The sequence below is a fragment of the Diadema antillarum genome, unplaced genomic scaffold (assembly GCF_040938485.1).
Source record: "Diadema antillarum isolate AM-2024a unplaced genomic scaffold, OU_Dant_1.0 seq00000597_RagTag, whole genome shotgun sequence".
Classification (NCBI taxonomy): Eukaryota; Metazoa; Echinodermata; class Echinoidea; order Diadematoida; family Diadematidae; genus Diadema; species Diadema antillarum.
Window position 1 is genome coordinate 1,843,006 of NW_027271528.1, and position 26,136 is coordinate 1,869,141.

Genomic DNA, 26,136 nt, shown 5'->3' on the forward strand with positions numbered 1-26,136 from the left:
AGAGCACTCCGTGCTAAGTTTATGACACTGTAACCTGCCCCTTTATCGAAGAAAATGTCACTCAGGAATTCCAGGATAGCTTGAACATCCGAGTACAAGTAGTTGCTGCATTTTTTGTCACAAAATGCTTTCCATTTGTTTATGTACACTGCATACTGTTTTTTAGTCCCTTTTCTCCAAGAGGAGGCCATTACAGCAGTTATACGTGCATTCAATCCCGCATCTCTGAAGGGCTTGCACAGAACCTGCAAGCAAGAAGATCAATCTGAGTGTTTAGTGGGTGAGGAGTGTTAGAAACTGGCAATGTTAGTAAGGATTCACTCCTATGAATAACAAGTGGTTCCTCATTCATCATCCTGTTTAGGAGAGGAAACCATGGCTGGCTTGGCCATTTTGGGACTACTAGTATCCCAGTTGCATTATCAGATTTGATTTTTTGAATGCACTTAGCAACTAAGCAGAAAGGAGGAAATGCGTAAGAGTACCACTTTCCCCAATCGAGAGTAAAGGCATCAACAGCCTTGGCATGTGGGTCGGGCAACCATGTGACATAGTTCTCTACCTGCTTGTTAAGTCTGGAGGCAAATAGGTCTATTTCTGGTGTCCCAAAACGTGAAGTTATTTCTTGGAAAACTGTGCGGTCAAGCATCCATTCTGTGCGGTCATTGAAAATTCTAGACATGCGGTCTGCCTCCACATTCAGCTTTCCTGGCAAGTGTGCTGCAGTGACCCAAATTTTACGAGTTTCGCACCACTGCCAAATCTCTCGGGCTGCCCGATCACAGTCAAGGGATTTAATGCCTCCCATGTTGTTAATGTACGCAACAGCAGTACTGTTATCTAGCCGTAACAAAACATGAATGTTTTGTGAATTAGAACAGAAGGACTTGAGTCCCATGCCAGCAGCCAGGGTCTCCAGATAATTAATCTTATTCTCCCTGGCTTTTTGCAGCTCGTCTTCATTCCATCTACCCCCTGTATGGGTGGTATGATCAGATGCCCCCCAGCCTTTGCCACTGGCATCCGTGCACAATTCGAGCATAGGTTTAGGGTGTCGTAAGGGTGAGAAAGTAGACTGCACATTGTCTGTCCACCATTGCAGCTCTTGTTTTGCTTCCAAAGATAGGCTCATTTTTCTGTCAAAATGCCCCTTATTCATTTTGAGTGCTTTGATTTTGTCCCTTTCTAAAGCCCTGTAATAGAGCTGTCCATACTGGACTGCGGGAAATGATGCTACCATTTTCCCGATAATTCTAGCCACCTGCCTGATACTGGGGTTTGCCATTTGCATAAGTTCATTGCACAAGGACTGTATTTCCTCTGATTTGTTATCAGGCAGTCGAATTGTCATGGCCTGAGTATTGAGAATGAAACCAAGAAATTGTATTTCTTGAGTGGGGCATAGTACTGATTTTTCTGGGTGTACCAAGAACCCAAGTTGTGCAAGGATGCTAGTGGTTTCAAAAACCGTTTGCAATGTTTGATTCTCACTTTCTCCAATAATGAGTACATCGTCAAGGTATCCAATTACTACATGCCCTTGCTCTCTCAGTAATGTAAATACAGGTTTCAGTAGTTTAGTGAATAACCTTGGCGCCGTGCTCAGGCCATTAGGCAGTACTTTGAATTGCCAAAGTTGATTTTTCCAGGAGAACTTTAAGAACTTCCTGTGTGTTGGGTGCACAGGTACTGTATAGTACGCGTCCCGAAGGTCGACTGAAGCTAAGAAGCTATTTTCTGAAATGAGTTCAATAGCAGTATGGATATTTTCCATCTTAAAATGCTGGTACTGGAGATATTTGTTGAGATCAGACAGGTCTAGGATAACGCGTGTACCCCCGTCTTTTTTAGGCCGTGTAAAAATATTAGACACGAATTCTCCAGTTTCCATCTGGCACGGTTCGATTACTCCCTTGTCATGGAGTTTAGAAATTTCAAGATCAATATCAGCCTCTTCGGCTTTATTACACCGAAAAAGGTAAGGGGGTTTAGTTCTAGATGGTGCACCCATCTCTTTACTGAATTCAAGCCTGTAGCCACTTACAGCATTTAGCACATGTGGGTCTGAAGTAATTTTGCGCCACTTTGGGAGGAATTGCTTCAGTCGACCTCCTACCATAGGTTCTACATTATTATGACATAGCTTTGCATAATCACTAGAATCAGATGTCATGTTTACCTCGTCAGTTGAACTGGAGGTTATCGTGCTCTCTTCATCCCTGAGCCCTGCTTGCTGCCGCAGTGCGGTTGGTGCTGGCTGGGATGTGTGAAGGTGTGGGGAGCCGACGGCTTCCCCCTCCCCTTGGGGCGCTGGCCTAAAAAAGCATGGCTGGTAGCTCCAGTCCACGGTCCTTTTGCACCTGTAGGCCTAGTGACATCACTTGTACTTGCACGAGAAGTAGTCCAGCCCGCGTCGCGGTACTGTTGGGGCAAATTTGAGCTTCCTGATGTAATCTTGCTCCTGCCCTTGCCATATGCACTCCTGCCATAGTCATATGGGCTGAAACGCTGCTTTTTGTATTGTCTGCTATGCTCACTCCTGAGGACACCCTCAGTTGCTTTTTGTTCATCTCTTATGTCTTTCATTTGCCTTCCCAGGTCGTCACCAAAAAGGAATTTGGAGACCGGGGTAGAGGGCTTGCAGAGATGCTGGAATTGATAACCAATGTCTGGTTTCATGAATTCCTTACGCAAGGAATTTAGCTCGAAATTCGCACTGCACAGAAGTGCTAGTGCATCTTGTTGCTGTTCAGTGATATCCTGTGCCGACACTGTATGTATGTAGGCATTGATGCCTCTCGTGAGATTCTTTTGGAGTCTCTGAATTTTGAGGTCTCGTGTCTTTGAAAAGGCAGGTAGCCCATTCCAGATTCTTTGGTTGACTTTCGGCACATCCACCAGCTCACAGTTGCTGGGAATGGGGTATTTAGTGATCGTTTCATCTACCACTTTGGGCTCGAGCTGGTGGGTCAGAAGGTAGGCTGTAGACTTAGCAATTTCTGGGTCAATGGGGGGACCAACTTCCTCAGCCACAGCAAATTTGGCTGCAATGTTTGGCACTTTCTCCACTACAGAAGGGGGAACTTCGCCTTCTTCAATATCAAATTTGTCATCACGACTATCCCCTTGACCTGGTTGGATAATCACAGAGTTTTCATCCATATCTCGGCCCAGAAATGGTGCCGCATATTCATCATCATAATGGCAGTCAGTATCTGCCGAGTCTGAAGGGGAGTATTCAGAACGAGTCCTGATACTCTTTCCATTGCCACCGCCTTCACGGGCTGGTGTCTGCTTTGCCGACTGTGCCTCCACAAATTGAACAACCACAGCTAATTGGTCTTCAAGCTTGCCGAGTCTATCTTCCAAAGTTGAAACTTTAGAGGCCAGTTTGGCAGGTGGTTTCACTGTTTTGTTTGCACCGGTACTACCGCTAGGGTTAGCACTGCTTGTTGTAGTAGTACTATTACTAGTACCTGCCTTGCCGGCTCTAGTAGGCGTTTTACCTTTGGCTGTCGCAGTTTTCTGCTTGCACTCTTGTGCGTGCTGGTCTCCGCGACCCCTGCCGGTGGCTGCCGGGGACGCGACTGCTGTCAGCAGCGGTGGTGCGGCTGCGCCGCCCACGTTTGGAACGTTGGTCGAAGACATAAATTCCGTTGCTGTTCAGCTGAAGAATGATCGTTAAAACCAGAAAAAACCTGGCAAAACCTCCCGTAGAGGTAACTTTCGCTATTACGTCGATCCAACTCGAACGAAAACTTGAATATTCAAGTGCAATTCCGGCGAATTTTCCGAGCACAGAAATTCGCGTGTTAGCAAGATGGCGGCGACTAACGAATTGAGTGGCGCGCGCACTAGCGGGATCTCATATATGACGTAATCTCTCACGAAATTACGATATAAAATTTCAAGTCATCTCCAGATCTTTTGACCTTGACATTGATCTGAAAATAGCTGTAAATTCCTTAATATTACCATTTTCCCAATACACAAGATTTACACCATATTTCAAAGTTGATTTTCTCTAAGACAGAATGCCTGATCATGTTTGTATTTTTCTAGCATTTGGTACTAGTCTGTAATGAGTATTTAGAAGATCTGGTACTAATCATTTTGTCTAACATGACAATGACCTTCAAAATACAGAGTTCTGCAAACATAAAATCAATAATTTTTCAAATTTCCATTTTTTTATAATCATAGTGTTTACATCAACTTTGAATTGTGTGTCACTTTAATATTAGAGATGAGTTATAGCTGATAATTGCAAATCATTTTCCCTTTTTGTTCCATTTTGAGCTACAAATAATATCAAAATTCATTAAATATTTGACCTTGACATTAATCTAAAAATAGTAATAATGCTTTAAATAAGCATATTCACAACACACATGAGCTTTAAAGCATATTTCAAATTGATTTTCTCACTTATATGTATGATGTAGGAATAATGTGCTCACCGCTTAATTGGGAGGGGTTGGGATACAAGTTTTTTTATCACGTTTTAGCGGTGCTCCTGCTTAAGCAGTGGCTGGTATTGGCCTGTGCAAACCACACAACGTGAAGCCCGGTGCAGTATGTCGGCATTACACTAAAACCATGCAGTCATTCAACCCACTGATAAACCACAGCAATAAGTACACACACGCAATGTCATTTAGACACGAAACAGCGATAAATCATCATCATCATCATCCCATCTCGTAGGGGTGTGAGGTAGTCCTGTAGTCTCCCAGTCGTTGAAGAAAATGAATTGTTTGTACACTGTAACAAGTGACTATGTTTAAAACTAAACAAGGTCTATAATAACAATAAGCGCCTTTCCACTGGATACAAAGCGCTATGAGATGTCATCCCTGGTCGCCATAGGAGATAAAATATATACAAAATACCAGGCAGCGACAGTACAAGTCCAGTGCACATTATAGGGACATCAAAATAAGTAAGTCTTCAAGTTTTGTTTGAAATGAAAGTCTTGGTGATGATTTCAGAAGAGGAGGGAGCTTATTCCACAGCCTAGGAGCAGAAGAAGAGCTGCATCGCCAGCTAGTTTTTTCGTGTGTGGTTGAGTGAAGGTAACGGATGATGAAAGATGAGTGCGCCTAGAGTGAAGAGTGTCGTACCAGACACTCCCCAATGTACTCTGGAGCTCTATTGTTGACTACTTTGTAGACCAGTAGGAGAAGCTTGAAGGATATTCTTGCTTTGAATGGCAGCCAGTGGAGTTGGCGTATAAGAGGAATGGCATGAGAATGTGAACGAACATGGTACACAAGTCTAGAGGCAGCATTCTGAACTCTCTGTAAGCGAGCCACATCAGCCTGACGGATTCCGCCAAGAAGAGCATTACAGTAGTCGAGTTGCGATAAGACCAATGCACGGACTGCTGTGTTACAAGTAGAAGCATCAATAAATTTTCTGATCCTCCACAGATGTCCTGTACAAGCTTAAGATGGCGTTGGGAGGCAAAAACAAGAAACTCTGTTTTATCTTTATTGAGTTTCAGTTCAGCTTGTTCACAGTCATCCATCCCTGCACTTTACCCACACATCTGAACACTGGAAGGGTCACTGGGGTCAAACTCAAGATAGAGTTGCATGTCATCTGCATGTGACCATTTCAGCACGAAGAAGATTTCCAAGAGGACTGGTATACATTGTACATGGTGAACAATAGGGGCCCAATCACAGATCTCTGTGGAATACCAACCACTGAAGTACACTCCCTAGACAAGTGACCAGACACGCAGACACGACTCCTATGATTTGTGAGGTAAGAAGCCATCCACTGTATAGCTGAACCTTTGACACCAAAGGTGTTGTATAAGCGATCGAGCAGAATTTCATGATCTATTAAAGTCTCATATTCGTAATTGCGCAAATACCGGTACATCATCGGAACAAAACTTCTTCCATTTGATCCACAAAATAACCCTATTTTTAGACTTCACAGTACATATCAAGTCACGATGCCTAGGACTCCATCTATATGCAGAAAAAGAGGCAATATTGCTAACTCCCATCCACGTATGGGCCTCCGTGTAATCTGTAAGTTTGTGCCTGTCTAGTAAGTCGGCAGTGAACTTGGGCGCAATCTTCCCTACAGCGCGAGCTACACGCGAAGGGCATTCATACGTCATTGAAAAAATGCCTGTGTCATTCCCACTAGGCAGGAGGGTTGATGCGTGTACACTCGAGCGAATGTGCACTTAGTTGACTCAATACAGCGCTAGTTTGTGTGAATTATGTGAAAGAAAATAATAAAATGTATGAATTCTGAAAGAAATGTTACGTTTGTGTGTATTTTTTCGTATTTCCTCTTCATTTCAACCCCGTTGTTATCACACATTACCCATACGTAAATCGAAGTGTCCACAATGTCCTCGACTCCCTCGGAGACAACTGTGGGACATTCCATTCAGTCACGGGGGTTTTGTTTTGCAACATCATGAAGTAACTCTAATAAAAGAGATTTTTTGTGATTGCTAATCTATTTTATGAATGAATCACAATATATTTATGCTTAGATAACATATTTCAAATTTTTAGAGACACACAAAAAAAAGATTTGTAATACAATCACGATACGTTTGACTATTCATTCACCCTGTGCAGAAATCCGCATGTCTCCCACCACACGAGTTATCGCTCTCTCTCAATCTTCGATCGCGATAGCGTGGGAAAACAAAGACCGTACATGTGTATGACGCAGTTGTAAACACGTGGGTTATGCTGCTTCGGAAAAACGAAAACGTGGCATGGTACAAAGGAATCCGATGTAAAAAAGCCACACTTTCGAAAGCTAAAACGAAAAGCGAAATCAAAATCCACTAAAACGATCGGCAAACGGTCTTAACACTCTAATGTAGATTCCCAGTTCACGTTTGGCTGAGTTTGAGAATAGTATTTCTGAGTTTTCCTCGCACGACGAGATCAAGAATGAGATCGGTGAACTTCATACAGCTACCAATACAACAGCGTGTGTACTGTACTGTAGAACACGTACTGCATGAAGTGAAGGTGCTTTTTGTCATGTGGCAAAGAACGCGAGGAATGCACCAGATACGGTGTGCTACAGATTCTTGGGGCGAAATTTGCCTTGATAGAAGCCCTCCCTTTATTTCATATTTGGGTGGTAATTCCAGTTTTTTATAGAATCGTAAATATGAATACGTTATATATTTATTGTACACTTTTGAAACATAATGCAAATATTTTTGAGGGTTTTCATTCCCAAAATTTCTCTCTTTTCGAATAACAAATATAATAATAATATGAAGAGTTCTTGATTCGAGTCTAAATTCAACGCTCCTTTTTGCAGTTACGTCGCGCGATCATGGCAACGATGCATAAGTAATCAGCTGTTATGTAGTTGTACAACTACTGCAGTTCCTGTGAGATGTAAATGTATGCCAATGTGATTTTATCAGTGGCATTACTGATTTTACAATCTTATCTTCTCTGTTTTTCTTTTACAGAAATTCAGGCATTATCAGATGAAGCAGTCTTTGTCAGAAGTACCTGTCATATCACTTTTTACCACGATAGTTTTCAGGTTTCTCTTGATCATTATCAAACTATGTTGTACTACTTGTACATTTGAATGAGCTAATAATAATATGGACAAATATAAGTCAACTATTAGAATTCATGTTTGCACTATAAATAACTATTATTATTATTATACCTATTATTATTACAGTATTATTACTATTATTATAATTATCATAATCATTATCATTTGCTTATTAGGTTCTAATATTTACAAATGTCATGATATTTGATGTTGCTGTGTGTTCTGTCTTTACATGGCAAAGTAGGATTTTTTTTTTTCATCCAAGGGCAAAGAAAAAAGAGAGAAGGAAATGAAAGGGACAGCATGGAAAACACCTGCTCTGCAGGCTCTCTTTATTGTAGCATTCCATACAACATAACTATACATGTACAATTGTGAATACAATAAACAAGTAAACAAGCTAACATTTCAAACTGGACCTAATACAAATTTATTGTCTAGCTTTTAGTTGAATTAATTTTTGAAGTGAACCTGAATAACTGAACAAGGTAAAAGAAAATAGGAAGTTAAATTCCTGCAGTGATTGCTCATATGTGAATTAGAAAGGACATTACAAAACAGAGTAATGTGAAGTTTTTGTTTTCATGTTAGCAGTCTGATAAATTTTTCCTCAAGGAAGTCCAGTTTGAAATGTTACATTGCTTTTACAATGAATTACCATAAAAAATTTACAAACAGAAATGAAGCTATTTGGAATCCTGACAGCACTGACAACTGAAAATCGATCACAATGAGATGCCACTCTCAACCAAAACAGAACACTAAAACACTATCTACCACCCATATGCTGCAAACACATCACCACTTACACCTCATGCTCTCGCTGCTCTCTCCTGCACCATCTACCATCCATGATATGCAGCAAAGGATTTGCTGCACATCACCACTTCACACCTCACACAGAACGTTCGGGTCTCACAACGCCGCCTCTCTCTCTTGCACGCCTGGCACGCTCGCCGAGATGGTCCCTTCCCAAGAGCATGACCACCATGATTCTGGTCATCACGACTGTCATCACCATGGCAGCTGAGGAGAAGTTTTGCCAAACGCTTCCGGAACTCAAGCTGAGTCAGCGGTTTTGGGCGTCCACTTCTGGTTTCCCTCTGATGGGCCTCAGATTCATTCATGAGAATGAATGCATTAGCTACGGCCACATCAAAGAGAAACCAGAAGACATACACCCACCACCGCCGACTCGCACGGAAGGTTGGATACTCCGTCCTCAGCTGGTCAGCTCGGTCGACTCCTCTCATGAAGTTGTTATACTCACGGAGAGCGACAGGGCATGGGACCACCCTCTTAGTCCCATCTCGCTGCTTTCGATCAACAGTTGTCTGTGCTGTAGGATCATCGGCTGAAGAGAGCAGGTTCACAAGATGCTTGTCCTGCCAAGCATAGGCTGAAAGCTGGCCACGCTGGAGCACATTGAACTCACCCTGTACTTTCAGCCTAGGCTCGGCAAGTTCAGCATGTGGCAAACCTCGACGGTTGCGACGAACCGTCCCTCGAGCAAGGGTGCCCTTCTGCTGGAGGCTCTCAAACAGGTCAACCGTGGTGAAAAAGTTGTCCATGTTCACCACATGATGCCTCCCCCGAAGCCGTTCAGTCATCTCAGTCACTACACGTGCTGACAACCCTCTCTCACGCCCTCTTCTCTTCTCTTTCCCAACATACACCTGAAACTCATTGCAGTATCCATTCACAGGGTCAGCTCTCATCCACACCTTTATCCCATACTTCGTCGGCTTGCTTGGAATGTACTGGCGGAATCCGAGACGGCCACGGAAAGCAATCATGGCCTCATCAACTGAACAATTTTGGTGAGGATTGTATTGCTGCACACAGTTTGCCAAAACTTCATTCAACACCGGTCTAACCAAGTGCAGCTTGTCATGATTTGGATGTTCTTTTGGTCGGTGTTGAGTTCGATCATTAGCATGAAAATTCACGCTAATTCCTTCAAAACGTTTCCGAGACATGAACTTAGCGATACGGAGATGGCCAAAAACATCATCGGAGCTCCACATCCAGCGCATTTCTGGGAGAGGCATTATGCTGAGGTACAGCCGAATACCAAGGTAACACTTCATTTCTTCCACCGACACAGGCTGCCACCTAGGGAGATTTGGGTTGGCTTGCCGCTTTTGTGCAGCATACCGATTTGTCTCCTGGACCAAGTGCTGGATCAAAGTCAAAGGAAACAACAAGAAGAAAAAATCCAGCACTGTAGACGTTTCATTCAGTTTTGTTGTCGGTCCAGGTGGAGGTCCTGAAAAGGACCTTGCCAAAAAAGAATGCAGGTCTCTAGACCACTCCTGAGCGTCAGCTTGTGTGTCACTGTCAGTGTCACTCTCATCATCATCACCAATGACACCATCACCATCATCACTCGAACTTTCACCAACATCACTGTCATCATTAGAGTCATTCCCACCGATCTCATCCACCGCAAAACCCTCAAAATCACTCTCATCTTCGTCACTCAAACCAAACACATCAGCATACGATTCATACCTCGCAGACATATTGCAGCACAAAAATGAAATGGAGGTGGAAAAATAATAAAACACGAATACGATCGACAACGAAGGGAAATTACCGTAGAAAAAAATATACAGAATATCTTGCACCGAAATCTAAAAAGGAGAAGAAAAACTACAATGAGAAATACTACAATGAAAACACGAAGCTTGATGACGAAGGACGGAGCTGCTGCGGAGACACTTACGGTAGGTAGAAACGAGTACAGTAGGCTACATGAAAAGTACGATGGTCACACACACACAACGACGTTCAATCAATCAACCGACATTCGAACAAAAACTCACCTCCAAATTGCTGCAAACGAAATAATCACGCAACAAAAAATGGAACACAACACGATCAGATGTACGGCTGTACTCTGAAAATAAAGGGATAGAGTGAAATGAAAGCAAAAGAGAGAAAAATGAGAGAAATGGACGAAACCCTACAGAACTTATGTCACACTAACGTAATGCGACACAGCAATACCTTCGTAACCACAGTGAGTAAACAGGTATCGGGCAACAAGTCTCAACTGCTATCGATAACACGATACCGCGCGTAGGAAATCACTGCCGTTGCTGGAGCAACAAAGATGCATGCGCGCTGTAAACATGAATATTGATTAGTTTCTCAGCAGGCTCGAACCCCTGGTAGGTGTTTTGGCCAATAAGAGACATTCTAAAATAGATTTCTATGCATAGATTATTTTTCAGAGTCCCAGTAACGATCTCTGTGATTGGCTAAAATCATTCTACAGCTCCTGGCCAAGTCTCAGGTCATAGGACGCCCTCTTTTGGTCATAAATAATAAAACCCACGAATTATGTGGGATGTGACGGGGATGGGTTAAAGGACAAGTTCACCTTCATAGACATGTGGGTTGTGTGAATGCAGCAATATCAGCAGAACACATCAGTGAGAGTTTGAGCAAAATCGGACAATCCGTTAAAAAGTTATGAATTTTTAAGTTTCTGTTCAGTAACGGCTGGATGAAAAGACTACTATAGCTTGTGATGTCACAGGAGTACAAAGGTATAAAGTATAAAGAAAATTCACCTTATTTTCACTTTTCTCGCATGACAAAAGAACACTCAACTTCTCTCTTTCAGAAGGCAAGGGGAATAATATTATCCTTAACATACATCAGTAGCAAGTCCAAGAAATGTGCACTTTATTCAAAAAGTAAAATTTTGTGATAATTTCTTTTCATTTTCATTATATCGTTGTATGCATGTGACATCACACACTGTAGTAGTCTTCTCATCCAGCAGTAATTGCGCAGATACTTAAAAAATTCATAACTTTTGAACGGATTGTCAGATTTTCCTCAAACTTCCACTGATGTGTTCTACTAATATTGTTGCATTCACTCAATCCACATGTACATGAAGGTGAACTTGTCCTTTCACATGTTAACATGCATATATTACGCGATGCCGATGGCACTGATTGCACGCTTGCGACAAAACACATTTTTCTCACATCATTCACACCTCCCTCTTTTGTTTACATCGCTGTCTGCCACACACACAACTTCCACTAACCCTAGTGCGGCCATGTGGGGCACTGATAACTGCGACCAGCAGCCCCAACGTACAACGTACAGTGTTGGGGCTGCGCCGTTTTGGCACTGAGATTTTAATGTTGTACCAAACGGGTGCCGTTCCGGCGCTGTATTTCCTTAATTTTTCAACAAAAACTACTAGGAATACTTACATGGGTCGATTAAACCTAAATGATTCACATCGGCGACTGTTTGAAGCATTTCATTGCTTATGATGCAGAAAATGCTGTCTTATAAGGCAAATATCTTCAGCTCACCGATGCTCACTAAAACTCACAATCACTTGCACATGCGCATGTCGGTCCATTGACAGCTGTATCGCTCGCTACATGATGCATATTCATTTCACCTTATATGCACCGTGCGATGATGCATTATTCATATCCTTGAGCATCCGTAACGGTGACGTCACTGTTCACGCATGCGTAGATGCGTACAAATGGATATACACGTTCAAAATAGCAGCAAAGCTCGCCACTAGGGCAGGCCGCTTACTCCTAAAAAATGTGGAAAATTTTGCAGTTTCCAGATAAATTGGTGAGAAGAAACAAGACAATGGGGTAGTGTATATTTCATTTTTTATTGCCACTGTGTTTATGACAGAAATTTAGCCATGGTTTATTTGTGAAGTTGCCGTATATGTGGCAATAGGGAGTTGTTCGTGATTCTCACTTGAACGAAACTGCGAGGTAGCCGCCAGGACCCCGCCGCAGAGCGGCGGGTCTCCGGGGCTAGGGCACTGAGTGATACACGTACGTGTTGAGGTCACTGTTAAAGATAATAAAAAGTTTTGGTACCTCAAAAGTGTCCTTGAATTTCCTTGCCTTAGTTTGTGTTTCAGGTCAAAGTACCTTTCATATAACTAACACTGTGAGACTTACTCGCCCCAAAGTGCTCTCATGTCTTAGTAATCATGCAATTAACTGCGACCAGCAGCCCCATACGCATAGCGACCAGCAGTCCCATACGCATAGGGTAATCGGGCTTCGCATTGTAGCATTCAGGATCATGACAGATTTAGTATCGCAGGGTAAATGTCAACTTCAAATCCCATAAATTCTTCAATTTGAAGACTTACCAATTAAGTTGAAGTATTGAAAACAGTATTCGGGCAACGTTTGGTTCTGCCTATAGTCCCTTTCTGTTCGAATTGATGACTGAATGTGACTCGGTCGACAGGACCTTAGGAGAGCTACATACAGTACACTGAATACTACAGCCAGTGCCTGCGAACACATCATATGCAGTCCGCACACAAATTTCAAATCCATGAACGGATAAGATGTTTGTGTGCGCATGCGCTGGCCATAGTATCCAGTGTATGTAGCTCTCCCAAGGTCCTCTCGACGGAGTCACACTCAGTCATCAATTCGAACAGAAAGGGACTATTGGCAGAACCAAACGTTGTTCGAAGCCTGTTTTCAATACTTCAACTTAATTGGTAAGTCTTCAAATCGAAGAAATTTTTGGATTTTAAGTTGACATTTACCCGCGATACTAAATCTGTCATGATCCTGAATGCTACAATGCGAAGCCACATTACGCTCTGCGTATGGGGCTGCTGGTCGCAGTTAGCTATGCGTACAATGGGCTGCATGCTGCTGGTCGCAGTCAGTTGGTTTCGTACAATATTTATCGACGCTGGTCAGCGTCGGCTCGAGTGGTACGAAACCATTATTGCATGATTACTAAGACATGAGAGCACTTTGGGGCGAGTAATTCTCACAGACAACGTACTTTAACCCGAAACACAAACCAAGACAAGGAAATTCAGGGAAGCTTTTGAGGTACCAAAACTTTTTATTATCTTTAACTTATACTATTAGTTAAACTTCCACAAGCATACTGTGCACTTGACCGAAAGATCGGTCTGTATCTGGTCGTCGGGGATATGTTCCGCAGAGACTGCGTCTGGCTTCACGGAATCCCTTGTCCACGGAAGAGAGCGATAATATCAAAAAAATAAAACACTCCTCCGGACAAACGGATCTTTCTGTCTAACTGTGCACAAACCATACACTGCCCTCTCTCTGTACACAAGTGTTTGCACGGCGTCTCGAGCACTGCATGCAGTCTAACGGCTAGAGACAGAGTCTAAATTCAGTTCGGGAAACCCACTCACAAGGGGGGCCCCTCCTTATAAGTAACCCGTCCCCCTTATAAGTAACCCCGTCCCCCTTATAAGTAACCCCCGGGGCACCCCTTATAAGGAGTCTCCACGCTTTTTTGCAATGCAACGCGAAAATGAAAGGACTGCGGCAATTCGCTTGATTATGTCCATAAAGCTTCACAAGTTTCCTAGTTACTCACGAAATTTGAGCAAAATCGGTTCGAGGCATCATATCTAAAATCATGGATTTAAATGCGATGTCAAACGACCCATGCGAATGCTGAAATGCGAGCAATTACTGGCGTGAGTGTCGCCAGGCGCGGCAATGCTTGAGTGCAGACGTGGCGACTGAGTACGGAGACTTTCGTTCATTCAGGTGGATAAAGCCACCTGAATGAACGAAAGTCTCCGTACTCAGTCGCCACGTCTGCACTCAAGCATTGCCGCGCCGCCGCGCCTGGCAACACTCACAGTCCACCTGAATGAACGAAAGTCTCCGTACTCAGTCGCCACGTCTGCACTCAAGCATTGCCGCGCCGCCGCGCCTGGCGACACTCAGACTCACGCCAGTAATCGCTCGCATTTCAGCATTCGCATGGGTCGTTTGACATCGCATTTAAATCCATGATTTTAGATATGATGCCTCAAACCGATTTTGCTCAAATTTCGTAACTAGGAAACTTATGAAGCTTTATGGACATAATCAAGCGAATTGCCGCAGTCCTTTCATTTTCGCGTTGCATTGCAAAAAAGCGTGGAGACTCCTTATAAGGGGTGCCCCGGAGGTTACTTATAAGGGGGACGGGGTTACTTATAAGGGGGACGGGTTACTTAAGGAGGGGCCCCCCTTGTGAGTGGGTTTCCCGAACTGAAACACCTTTATTTCCAAGTAATTTATTGACTATTGCATGACTTAAACTTACCTTTTGTGTTAAGAGCCCAAAAGACCAGTACAGAGATGCAAACATCAAGCATGTCAAACTGAAGAAGAGCGAATGACTGCATGCTTTCACCCGGGGTACAACTGTTCGTTCCAACTCAGCTCAACGTAGTTTACAACTGCACTGCACTCTGCAGAGTGCAAGTGTGACTGCTGGGACCAGCCCAAACAACGGCAACGCCTCAACGGCAACAACGCGAAGTATATTTTATAAATTCAATCGCTTACCCTATACTTGGACTGGAGTGTAACGTTAGAAACTAATAAATGTCAAATAAGAAACGGCTTGGCTGGAATATGAATAAAATCTAGAGAGGTCTGGTACCAGTTGTAACTTGTAGCTCGATGTAGCTTCTAAGTTCTACTCTTTGATAATCGCACAGTGCATGCATTGCACGTCTTAAAGGCAGCCGATCGCCATCCCTAATGGTACGTAAACTCCGAACGACCGAAGTTTGTGCATGCAATTGCGCAATGCTACCACTGAGACATGTGTGTGTGTGTGTGCGTGTGTGTGTAAGCATCATACACAAACATTCAGCGTGTTTCTACAGAACCCCAAATTCCGGGTCTATCGGATTGTATCCGATAGAGGGGGCTGTAGAAACACACCAGTCAGTGCCGTATATTAAGAGAGTCTGGCCAACTCATAAATTGGACGCCATGTCGTTACCCAGCGTACAGTGCGCTTAAGGTTTTAGCGTGTGCGCTTGGGGGTTAGCGTTACGCGCAGGCGTCCCAAAGGCGCAAGGCACTGTGTTGCTTGACTTTTTGTTTTTCATAGAGAGAGAGGGAGAGACACAGAGAGAGAAAGGGTGTAGGTTGGGGGAGGGACATTCTTTCATTCCATCCATGTTGAACAAAGCCAACAATCGCCAATCATTTTTACACATTTAAATAGACCATTGTGGACACAAGCACCCAGGTATAGGGAAGCCGTCTAAAGGACATAATTCTTGAATATAAATATGATAATTTTTTTTTTGCTGTAAAAATAAAAGAAGAATTCACAGTATGCCGTGTCATACACTTTCACTAGACTGTATGCTGTATTATATTTATCAAGCTGTCCAGGGAACAAGAATATTGTACAACAAAATGATAAATAAATTTACAATTCTAGCAGTGCACAGGCAATAGACGAATTCCACAGTTATTACTGTTTTGCACGTAAATAACCATCAATTACCATCCTATTTATAGTACCATATAGTTATGTATGAAACAGACATGAAGGCTTACTATAGTATGTAATCCGAAAGGAATACGCCTAATGTACAATGTACAACATGAAACGTCATCGGCAAGTGCGTATTAAGGTATGTAAAATGATCTCAAATTGCTTAGAAATAGTTTTTAAAAAGACCTGTAATTGAACGAAAGCACAAATACCTGGATATGATGATTAGGGATATCCTCAGTGACATCCGTACCAAATATAAACTATACGATCAGGACCATTTAATATATAGATATGAAATAAGTGGAAAAACAAATAAAATCGTCCAAATGGCTACCGGCATATATCTCAGCCATATTTCATTGTTCTCTTAGCAGGTGTACAGTATGTCCCCCCCCAAAAAAAAAAAAAAAAAATAAATAAATAAATAAAAAAAAATAAAAAAATAAAAAAAATACAATCAGATTTTCGCATTGATAACACCCAATAGGATTAAACTGTTTAAACGCTACTTCAGAGTCTTAAAATACAATATCTTAGCTCTCAATTTGGTAAAGCGGTCACAGAGAAAAGTGGATTGTTGTAAAGCATGTCATGAGTCTGATTCTTCCAAGTTAAGCACTTCGACGATGCTCTTGTGTAAGAATACAATACACAGAACTTGGAGGGAAGAGATTTCTGACATCCTCTACAAAACCCCTAATTTCTCTTTGACCACTGAAGCAAATCGAATGGGGTTTTCTGTAAATAATGTGGCCAATGAGTTATAGTTTCATACCCTGAATTTGTATTTAGATTGATTGACTATTTTCAAAGATATCAATGCGGAGAGTCTCGTTTGGGGGGGGGGGTATATACGGTAGAGTACGTCTTGACAATGTTACACGTCAGTTTCATATAATTGACAGAAAAAAATGCCATGTTTGTCGTAAGATATAATACGTCGAGTGTTTACTTTCCTTGAACTAGGTGTGAATGGATAACTTTTATTGTTTAAGAGAGCAAGTATTAAGGTATTTGACCATTTTTTACTCATCAGTTGACCTATCTATACATCATGGCAATACCTTGAGTGGTTATTTTGAAAATATGTGGAAAATCTTGTCATTTTACTATTTTCGCTTGACCTTTGACCATCATGGCCAAAATATTTCCCTATATATACGCGTAACTGAATAGTAATGGTGGCATGCAAATACCGTGTTTGGTTTTAAGTTTTTGCATTAGGTAATCTTCAAGGTACGGAGGAACTGGGTAATAATATTTTAACAATAGATACTAGAATTTTAACATTTTACCTGACATTGATCCTTGACCTTTGGCCCCCTCCCATGACCCCCCCCCCACCCCACCCCAATAAATGAATAGATAAATAAATAAACCACAAGAGATTCATAGTCGCCGCAGTAAGTTTTGTCTGGAAATATATATACTCACCTTCAAAAATTGCATGTAGATATATGGGAAATAGTAACATTGTTTTAAGAATTGAACCATTATGTACATGATTTTGACCTTTCACTTTGAGCGTGTTTACACAAAAGTTTATAAGCTATCAAAGACAAAACTTCGTCCACTCACACATGCACCTTAATGTCAAACAGTTTCATTACAAACGGTGTCCAAAAATGATTACGGAATGAAGGACAGACAGAAGGACGGACGGACGACCAAAACAAATGCCTCAGGCTACACTTCGTACGTTATGGCGGTGGCATACAAATGTAAATAAAAACTTGGATAGTCTGAAAGACACCGTGAGGAATCCAAAGAAAACATATCATACAGTTTTCCCGTCGCACACTGATTTCTCACTTTTTGTTCCCTTCGTTTTGGCTCTGTCGGAAAGCGGTGCATCATTACACATGAGTCAGGTGGTTCAAGCAACACCATGCTGGGCAGGAATTTAGGCATGACAAATCTTCAGTTTTTCGCAGAAACATATCAAAATAACTTTAAAATAATATATTATATACCTTCTACTTCAATAAAGCAGACAACGGCAATGACAATTCATCATCCCCGCTGCACCGTGACTGATATTGGGGATTTCCCAAAGGCAAACTAAATTAGCGCGTAGCTGCGCGTAATGAACAATGGGCACTGCGTATGAGCTTTGCTCGCGCCCGCGTGATTGACTTTGGTAACGACATGGCGCCTGTAGATCACGGGACCAGCTTTTGACCAATCACAGGCTTCAAAACACATAAGCCAAAAACCGAGTCGTCATGCAGGTTCAATAATCCGATACTGACCCGGAAGACAATCACCAGTTTGACATACATGTGTACGGTAATGTGGCCATGACTTTTATGTGCATGCATGTTGCAGCTATTTTATCTAACGTTGAATAATCACTTTTACAGTAGTTGGGTGTCTCCAAAACGTCCGAGTATCAGGTTCTAACGTTACTAGTCACAATTTGCCTCAGATTTGACAAACAGGTTCAATAATCCGATACTGACCCGGAAGACAATCACCAGTTTGACATAGAAAACATGTGTAAGGTAATGTGGCCATGACTTTTATGTGCATGCATGTTGCAGCTATTTTATCTAACGTTGAATAATCACTTTTACAGTAGTTGGGTGTCTCCAAAACGTCCGAGTATCAGGTTCTAACGTTACTAGTCACAATTTGCCTCAGATTTGACAAACTTGTAAAGAAAATACTCTGAATTTTAAAATAAAGAAAAGACACACGAACAGGGGCAGGGGTGTTATTTTTACACAGTTGCGCTGTAATTTTAAAACCAAGGCAACTAACAGAACACTAGATCTAGTATTAATAGTAAACCGTTCTCATATAGTTAGGCCTAATAGTAATACTTGTTAACGTTAGATTCGAGCGACTAGAACCTATAGTTCTACGAGTACGACTAACTTGTTACATTCTAATTGACAATACTTATACTAACTAGCGCTAACAATACGTGTGAGATGCACATAGAATCTAGTACCGCGGTAGGGGTCTATTAAAACTAGATATTCTCTAGGCTTAATACTTTTTAGTTCGGAAAAGACAAACTCTAAAGTCTAGCATTAGCAAACTACAAGTAGTGTTAGGGTTTGTTTTACGAACTTTTTGTCGTTATTCTAAAGGTTCGTTACTAGGGTCTAGTTTGTTAATCCGACAAAGAATCAAATAGAAATATGGATCTTGGTAGGGCCTATAAAAATACGACGTTTCGTTAGTCCGAAAATGAAAGGAAATTCAAACATTCATTTAACGTTAGAATATGTCTAGACCTAGTTAACGTTAGATTTTAGAGGCAAGGTGCCTACCTATTAAACAAACTTTAGGCCCTACCGTACGTTAGAATTAACGCTATCTAACGTTAACCGTTAAGTGTTTTGTTAGGCATCCTAACAGCTGCTTCTGTTCTAAAATCTAACCTTGACTTGGAATATAACTAACAGTTCTTTAATGTTCCATAAACCCGAGTTTCTACCCGAATTAAATCCTACCTGCCCGAAGAAAGAGGTCTAACAGTAACACAGTTAACACAAACAGTCAACGTTAGCCCTCACGTTTAATAGGCCTTTGTTCTAACGTTACTTATAAATCCAATGACACACAGTCGATCCTAGTTTTAGTTGTAACGTTAGGCCGTTTGTGTTTAAGACTCTGACAGTTAGACTATACTGAACGTTTTAACTTGTTAAGTTAGAGTGGTTCTCTAGGTCTAGGGCCTAATTTCAAGGGGCCCTGAAATTCAAATGCATGTTGATTTGTGTTGATTTAAAATACCCTCAAGTTCTCAATACCACTTTTGTGGTGAAACGGATATCTAACACGATTAACGTTAGAAACATTTTATCTATTCTAACGACTTTTTCTTTTTATTGTCCAGATTAACGTTAGACTCTAGCGTTTAATACTTGGGAACGCCCACAAAAAAAAAAAGAAACCACCTTCCAAACTAACACGTTACAAATTCTAACGTTAGATCTACTTAAGACATCTAATCAATATTATTCCTCATCTGTCAGTCATTGGTAAAGACAGTATGTAATGCAGTAGTAAAGTACGTCTACTGAAATATTTAACAAAACTATAAAAAAAAACACCTTCCAAACTAGTTCTAGATTGACTTTGAGACATTTCTAATCAATATAATCAAAATAGAGCCTATAATATGGAATGTTTCTTAGAACCACCCTTAGGACCCTATATTCCCAAAAGTGATGTTTTCAAATAAAATTGGATTTCAGGGCCCCTTTAAGAACGTTAGTAAAAGTAGGCCTATATTCATAGTAACGTTAGAATCTAACGTTAGGCCTAATGTCAGTAATGACAAGTAGAAATGTGGAAATCACTAACATGAATAGTCTAACAATCAACATTAGAGCTAACTTGTAGTAGGCCTAGCAACTAGTAAGTAGTAGAAACCAGTCGCAGTAGGCCCAACGACTCTTTAGTTTACGCCTAAAAAACGTGTAATTGCTAGGCCCCAATCTAGAGTAATCATTTTTTTTAAAATCTTAACTTGTTAGCGTTAAATGTTAGACTAGAAATATGCCTAACGTTGGGCCTAGCCCAACAGTTGAGTAGGAGGTTCTACTTCTACTCTAGAAACTAGTTAGAATTGATGATAGAACTTACAGAACTCAGTCAGACGCGACAGAAGCTGTGTCTCTGTGAATTGCTGTTGTCTCGTCACATGTGATAATCCAGTTATAAAAATCCAACCTTAAGATCCGTGAAAAATTGACGAACCAAAGAATTGGTAGAAAACAAAACTAGTTTCTAATCCATATAAAGGGTAACGGTCGTAACTTGTACCCACACTAGGCCGGGCCGGCCGGCCCAGGGCTAGGCTAGCTAGGCAGGCCGTGGGCAGGCCCTGTGCTCAGTTTCGTTCAATCGGTGATCGCATCCGCATCATCAGTAGATGCTTGACCTTGACCCAGGCCCACAATGCACCAGCCAACTTTCCAGACATCCGGTCACACCTGCATTCAGGTGGAGAATCGGATTCAATCCGATTATGCGCTTTCTGTAGAAACAACCCGGTTCCGCGTTAGCGCACTGTTTGATTACGCGCTTGCAAATGCTAGGTCTATCGGATTCTCTGTAGAAACACGCTGATTGTCACCGCGAGCTACGGTGATTGGAGGAGAGAGGCCAGAAGACGCTGCGGCGTGTGTGTGTGTGTGTGTGTGTGTGTGTGTGCGTGTACGCATCATACACAAATATTGTCACCGCGAGCTGCGGTGATTGGAGGAGAGAGGCCAGAAGACGCGTGGCTCTTTCGGCCTCTCTTCATGTGCATGCGCACTGAGAGTGTGCGTCCATTCGGAAGCTCTCGTGGCTCGCTTTGACCGCCATTTTGGGTTGGGAGATAAGCACAGGGAGCCCTCTTGTAGCCTATCGTACTTTCGCTGACCCATTGAGCCATCGCTATTCTCATTCGGGGGTCACTACATTTGATACAGAATGGGGGAGGCAGCGTGTTGCGTTCGTCTCCGTGCCGCACAAACCACTCGCCACGACTGAGTGTCTTTAAGTCTGGAGATGAGTACACGTGGGCGAAACTACATGGGATCTCATAAGCTTAAAGGGATAGTACAGTTTTGGTTGAGATGAGAAAGTTCGACACAAACCCTCCTGCAGTATTTTGGTAATTTAGGGGGAAACAGTGAACTTTTTTGTCACTGGAGCTGAATATGTACACTTTGCCGTGTACGATATTCATTCGCGAACGATCATGTGATGTATGTTATCCAATCCGAATCGAGAATTTTATTGTTTACGAGTGAAAATGGCCGCTGTCGACCACATGTGTAAGAGTTCTGTGCTGTCGACGCGTCTACGTCGTCTGCTCAGCCGAAACTTATTATGCGTTATTATGCATGTAACATCGATGAAGTTTGAAAATTTCACGGCTATGACAAACCTAAGATAGACGAAACCTATTTTGTGTGCCAAAGAGTGGATCAAATTGAGTGGGGGAGACCGTGAAATCGCAGACCAGAACGAAGTGATTCAGCTGCTCAGGGGGACTAACTGCAACCTACGTAGTTAGGTTAATTTACAGGTTAGTTTACGTGCGTACAGTCGAGTCGTAGCAGTCGACACTGCAGTGCAGTCTCACTCATAATGTTAATGACCATGATGACTACAAGTACAATTGTACAACGTTAATAGCTAGACTCGTTATGAACGTTGCTTGTGTATGTTATAATGGGCGCTAATGCAGTAGCGCATAGCTTAGCCGTTAGCGTGTCTGTTACTTAGATAAATTATCTTGAATTTCACCTTGGCATGGCAGAGCGCCGTTATAATGTCGCCTACACTCTAGATGTAATTTTACATGTTGTTCTATGTACAGCCCAGGTTAGGTTGATGTAGCTGATCGGTGATATTGTTTTGTAAAAGTCTTGACACACAGGACTGGATTGAAAAAGGTCTAAACTGCGTGTAAATTTATATTTTCATAATCATGGCCATGGAGTATTAATATTAAAAATCCATCCTGTTTCTCTCACCCCGAAATTGGCGAATCCTCCCTCAAAACACACATTTAGCATCTCATTAAATTAACTTATTAATATTTGATATAAATAGATCTAAAAGACCAACAATGACAATAACATAATTGCAACAATTAAACTCCCTAAAACATATGATTACCATTATGTTGTGCCAAACTATAAAGCAGTGGGTGGTGGTGATAGTGAAAGGCCAAGGATTACTAGTATTAATGATGATAAGGCAGTTGTATTCATAATTATGATAATTGATATTGCATGTGATCAGGTGCTGAAAGCTGTAGATGTAATTTAAAATCAGTAATTGCACTGCAAGTACAAGTTGAAGTAGTTGATGATGACAATGATCATGAGGTGTTAATGATTACCTGGCATAGTACTAGGGCCTGTGTATTGGTAATTACAAGATTCAAATATTGGCAGTCAATAGTCTACCGTACATTTAATGATATATTGAGTGTAATGTTCAACCCTTCCCTCTAGCATTTAGCCTTTTTTCCCCCTAACAAAATCCAACGGCTAATCATTGCTGTTCATTTCTCCATTGTATTAAATAGGATTCCATGAAACGTGCTACAAGAGGTTTATAGATAGCAAATGCCTGAATCTCGCTAGGAAACGAAAGCTGAAGGAGGAGCCTGGTCCGTCAGCAGGAGCATCTGTTTCCTCCCCTAAGACGCTCACATCAAGATCAAGATTTTCTTCTGGAAGCTCTTCAGGTTCTGCTGTGTTGCCTGTGAAATGCATCATTTGCAACAGAGTCAACCTGCTCATTACTTGCCAAGGGAAATAGGTTAATATGATTGATATTGAAGCATGAAAAAATTGTCATGTTACTATAAGTTGTCCTTGATAAAATGGAGCAATATATAGGCCTATACACCACTGAAACATTCACACACATACACAAAGAACTTCAGTGCAAAGTTCAGAAACAACAGAATGTACTGTATATGCACCAATGCTTTGGTCAATGTGATTGATATTCAAGAATTGACATCTTACCAAAGTTGTGCATGATAAAATGTCTTTGTAATACAGATTGCTTCCTGTATTTTGAATGCCAATGTTTATGCAACATGTTTTGACTCCTTGCCTCAGTATGTGATTGTTCGCCCTTTAGCAAACATTTCTGCCCACTATTATGATTTGATTAGGATTGAATTATTCTAAGAACAAAGATGTTTTCCTAAGTGTGTTTTTTTTTCACAAAACTGAATGACTATGATTAAAATTTGTTTCTCCCACTCTGGGGAAAAAAATATGTAACTATTATTAATACTGAAACAGAATGTTCGTGTAGAAAGGTCAGTACAATGTAGGTGTGAGTACAAAATCAGTTTGCTAAAACTAATACACACCAGCCAAATGAAAATTGTGCATAAGTTGAGTCAGGTTTGCACAGATCCTCTGATATTGAATGTTAATTGCAATGTTATCATAATTTTTAATGCCAAACCTGGTTTATTCTCTCCAAGATTTTCAGGTACACATTGCCTCCAATGCAGAATCCAACAGTTTTCACTCATGAATGGGTAAACTATAATTTTGCCTTTATTTTATATATTGGCATTTTTCAAAACTTTTACACCCTTTCAAGGATATTTGGACCATGGAATGTTCCAGGAAATTTATTAAAACTAGAAAATTTGACTGATTATCATTTTGAGCTATCTTACATGAAAGGAGGTAGTGTCCCACCATGTTGTAACCTAATGATAGCAATGAAAACTTCAGGAAATTTTATGACGATTAAATTTTCTAGTGCTAAAGTAATGTATAATATTTCATGAACAACGTGATTGCTATGTGATCTAAGTATATTAAAGCTTCTTAAGAAGAAGAAGAAGAAGAAAAGAAAAACATGTTTACTGATAAACAATATGATCTGTTTAATAGTAATGTCTCATGTGAGTAAATGAGTTTGTATGTGTGCGTGTGAGTGTATATAATTTGTCAGCGTTTTTATGCACCTGTTTATGTGTAATGCACTGATCAGTACATGTATTATATAATTGTGTGTGTTCATGTTTATGATAATCTTTTTTATGATGCTGATGTGATAAATGGCCAAGGCATGAAGAATAATATTTTAATACACTTGGGTATATTGAATCTTCATAACTATGTGTGTGCGTATGTGTGTGTGCATGTGAGGGTGTGTGTGTGTGTGTGTGTGTGTACAATAAGATTCTCCCACATGCACGCGGACACACACACAAACAAACACACTGATTTTTTTTTCTTTTTTTTGCCTTGAATGATTAGTCATTTGATTAATAACATGTCTTTGAACAGAATATAAGGCATTTGCCTTGACCTCTGACGGTCAGTCAGTGCTCTCTCTCATATGGTCTTGAACCACTTTGCTCTTGTCCTCCTTTGCATAGCCAGCATCAGGAAAAGCTGAAACATGAGATATAATGCAACTATTAAACCAAAACTTCACTTTTTTTTTCTAGGTATATGGCTAAAAGCAGTGCTTTACAAATGTGTATATGCATTTCAGCTTAGAAACAATATGGGAACTATACTGCGGCTAGCAGCCCCATACGCATAACTGCGGCCAGCAGCCCCATACGCATAGCGTCATGGGGCTGTGAACTGTAGCATACAGGATCATGACGAATATTTTATGGCGGACAAATATCAACTTCAAATCGGGAAAAAATCTTCAATTTGAAGACTTATTAATAAATTTGAAGTATTGATAACAGAGTTCGTGCAAGGTTTGCTTCTGCAAATAGTTCCTTTCTGTTCAAATTGATGACTAAATGTGACTCGGTCGAGAGGAAACTGGGAGAGCTACACTGAATTGACGGCCAGCGCATGCACACACAGACATCTAATATCCAGTCAATGGATACGAAATTTGTGCGCAGTGATGTGTGCGCCTGCGCTGACCGTCAATTCAGCGTAGCTCTCCCAGATTCCTCTCGACCTAGTCATATTAAGTCATCAAATCGAACAGAAAATGACTATATGTAGAACCAAACCTTGCACGAACCCTGTTGTCAATACTTCAACCTTACTTGTAAGTCTTCAAATTGAAGAATTTTTGTTCGATTTAAGGTTGACATTTGTCCGCGATACTTCCTGTCATGATCCTAAATGCTACAATCCGCAGCCCCATTACGATATGTGTATTGGGCTGCTGGTCGCAGTTTATAAAATATGGATTTTCGCAAAAACTGCAGGATATTTCGAGGAGAACTTTTTACAGTATATTTAGGATGTACAAAACATCACATTTCCGCATTCAGAAAGTAGTGCCAGTGTTGCTGGAACGAAACCCATTTTCTAAGCCTCTTTTTCAGCTTCACCCCATGGCCTAATATACAAATTTTGCAATAAATCTTAAAATATATTGGAATCTCAATAATTTTCTCAATAAACATTAACTTTTGATGGTTTAGTCTAGAAAAACTTTTATTGTAGCTAGTGTTCACATATTGTATATCTAACTATATAGATGCCTTAAACTCTCTTTTTACTTTAATACCATCCTGCTGTTCAAATATTTGTAATCTTTGGTACTCGATATTTATAATGTCGGTCTCTGCATTCATTAAGGTTTTATTGCAACTCAATTTTTTTTTAATACTATATTGAACTTAGCAGTAGGCCTATAGTTCAGCATATTTATGCATTACCTCCAGTCCATGAAGCACACGGAGTGCAATTTTGTACAACATTTCATGTCTTTGGAAATCACCAATATTGAATGACTGTGATAAATGTTAACCAT

At 41.1% G+C, this 26,136-nt stretch overlaps 1 protein-coding gene across 1 annotated transcript; it reads right to left on the reverse strand.

Moving 5' to 3' along the window:
• Positions 1 to 8,417: 8,417 nt before the first annotated feature.
• LOC139735771 (piggyBac transposable element-derived protein 4-like) lies at positions 8,418 to 10,100 on the reverse strand. Its single transcript, XM_071646522.1, has one exon. It carries the CDS (start codon positions 10,098 to 10,100, stop codon positions 8,418 to 8,420), a length of 1,683 nt encoding a protein of 560 aa, XP_071502623.1.
• Between the last annotated feature and the right edge of the window lie 16,036 nt (positions 10,101 to 26,136).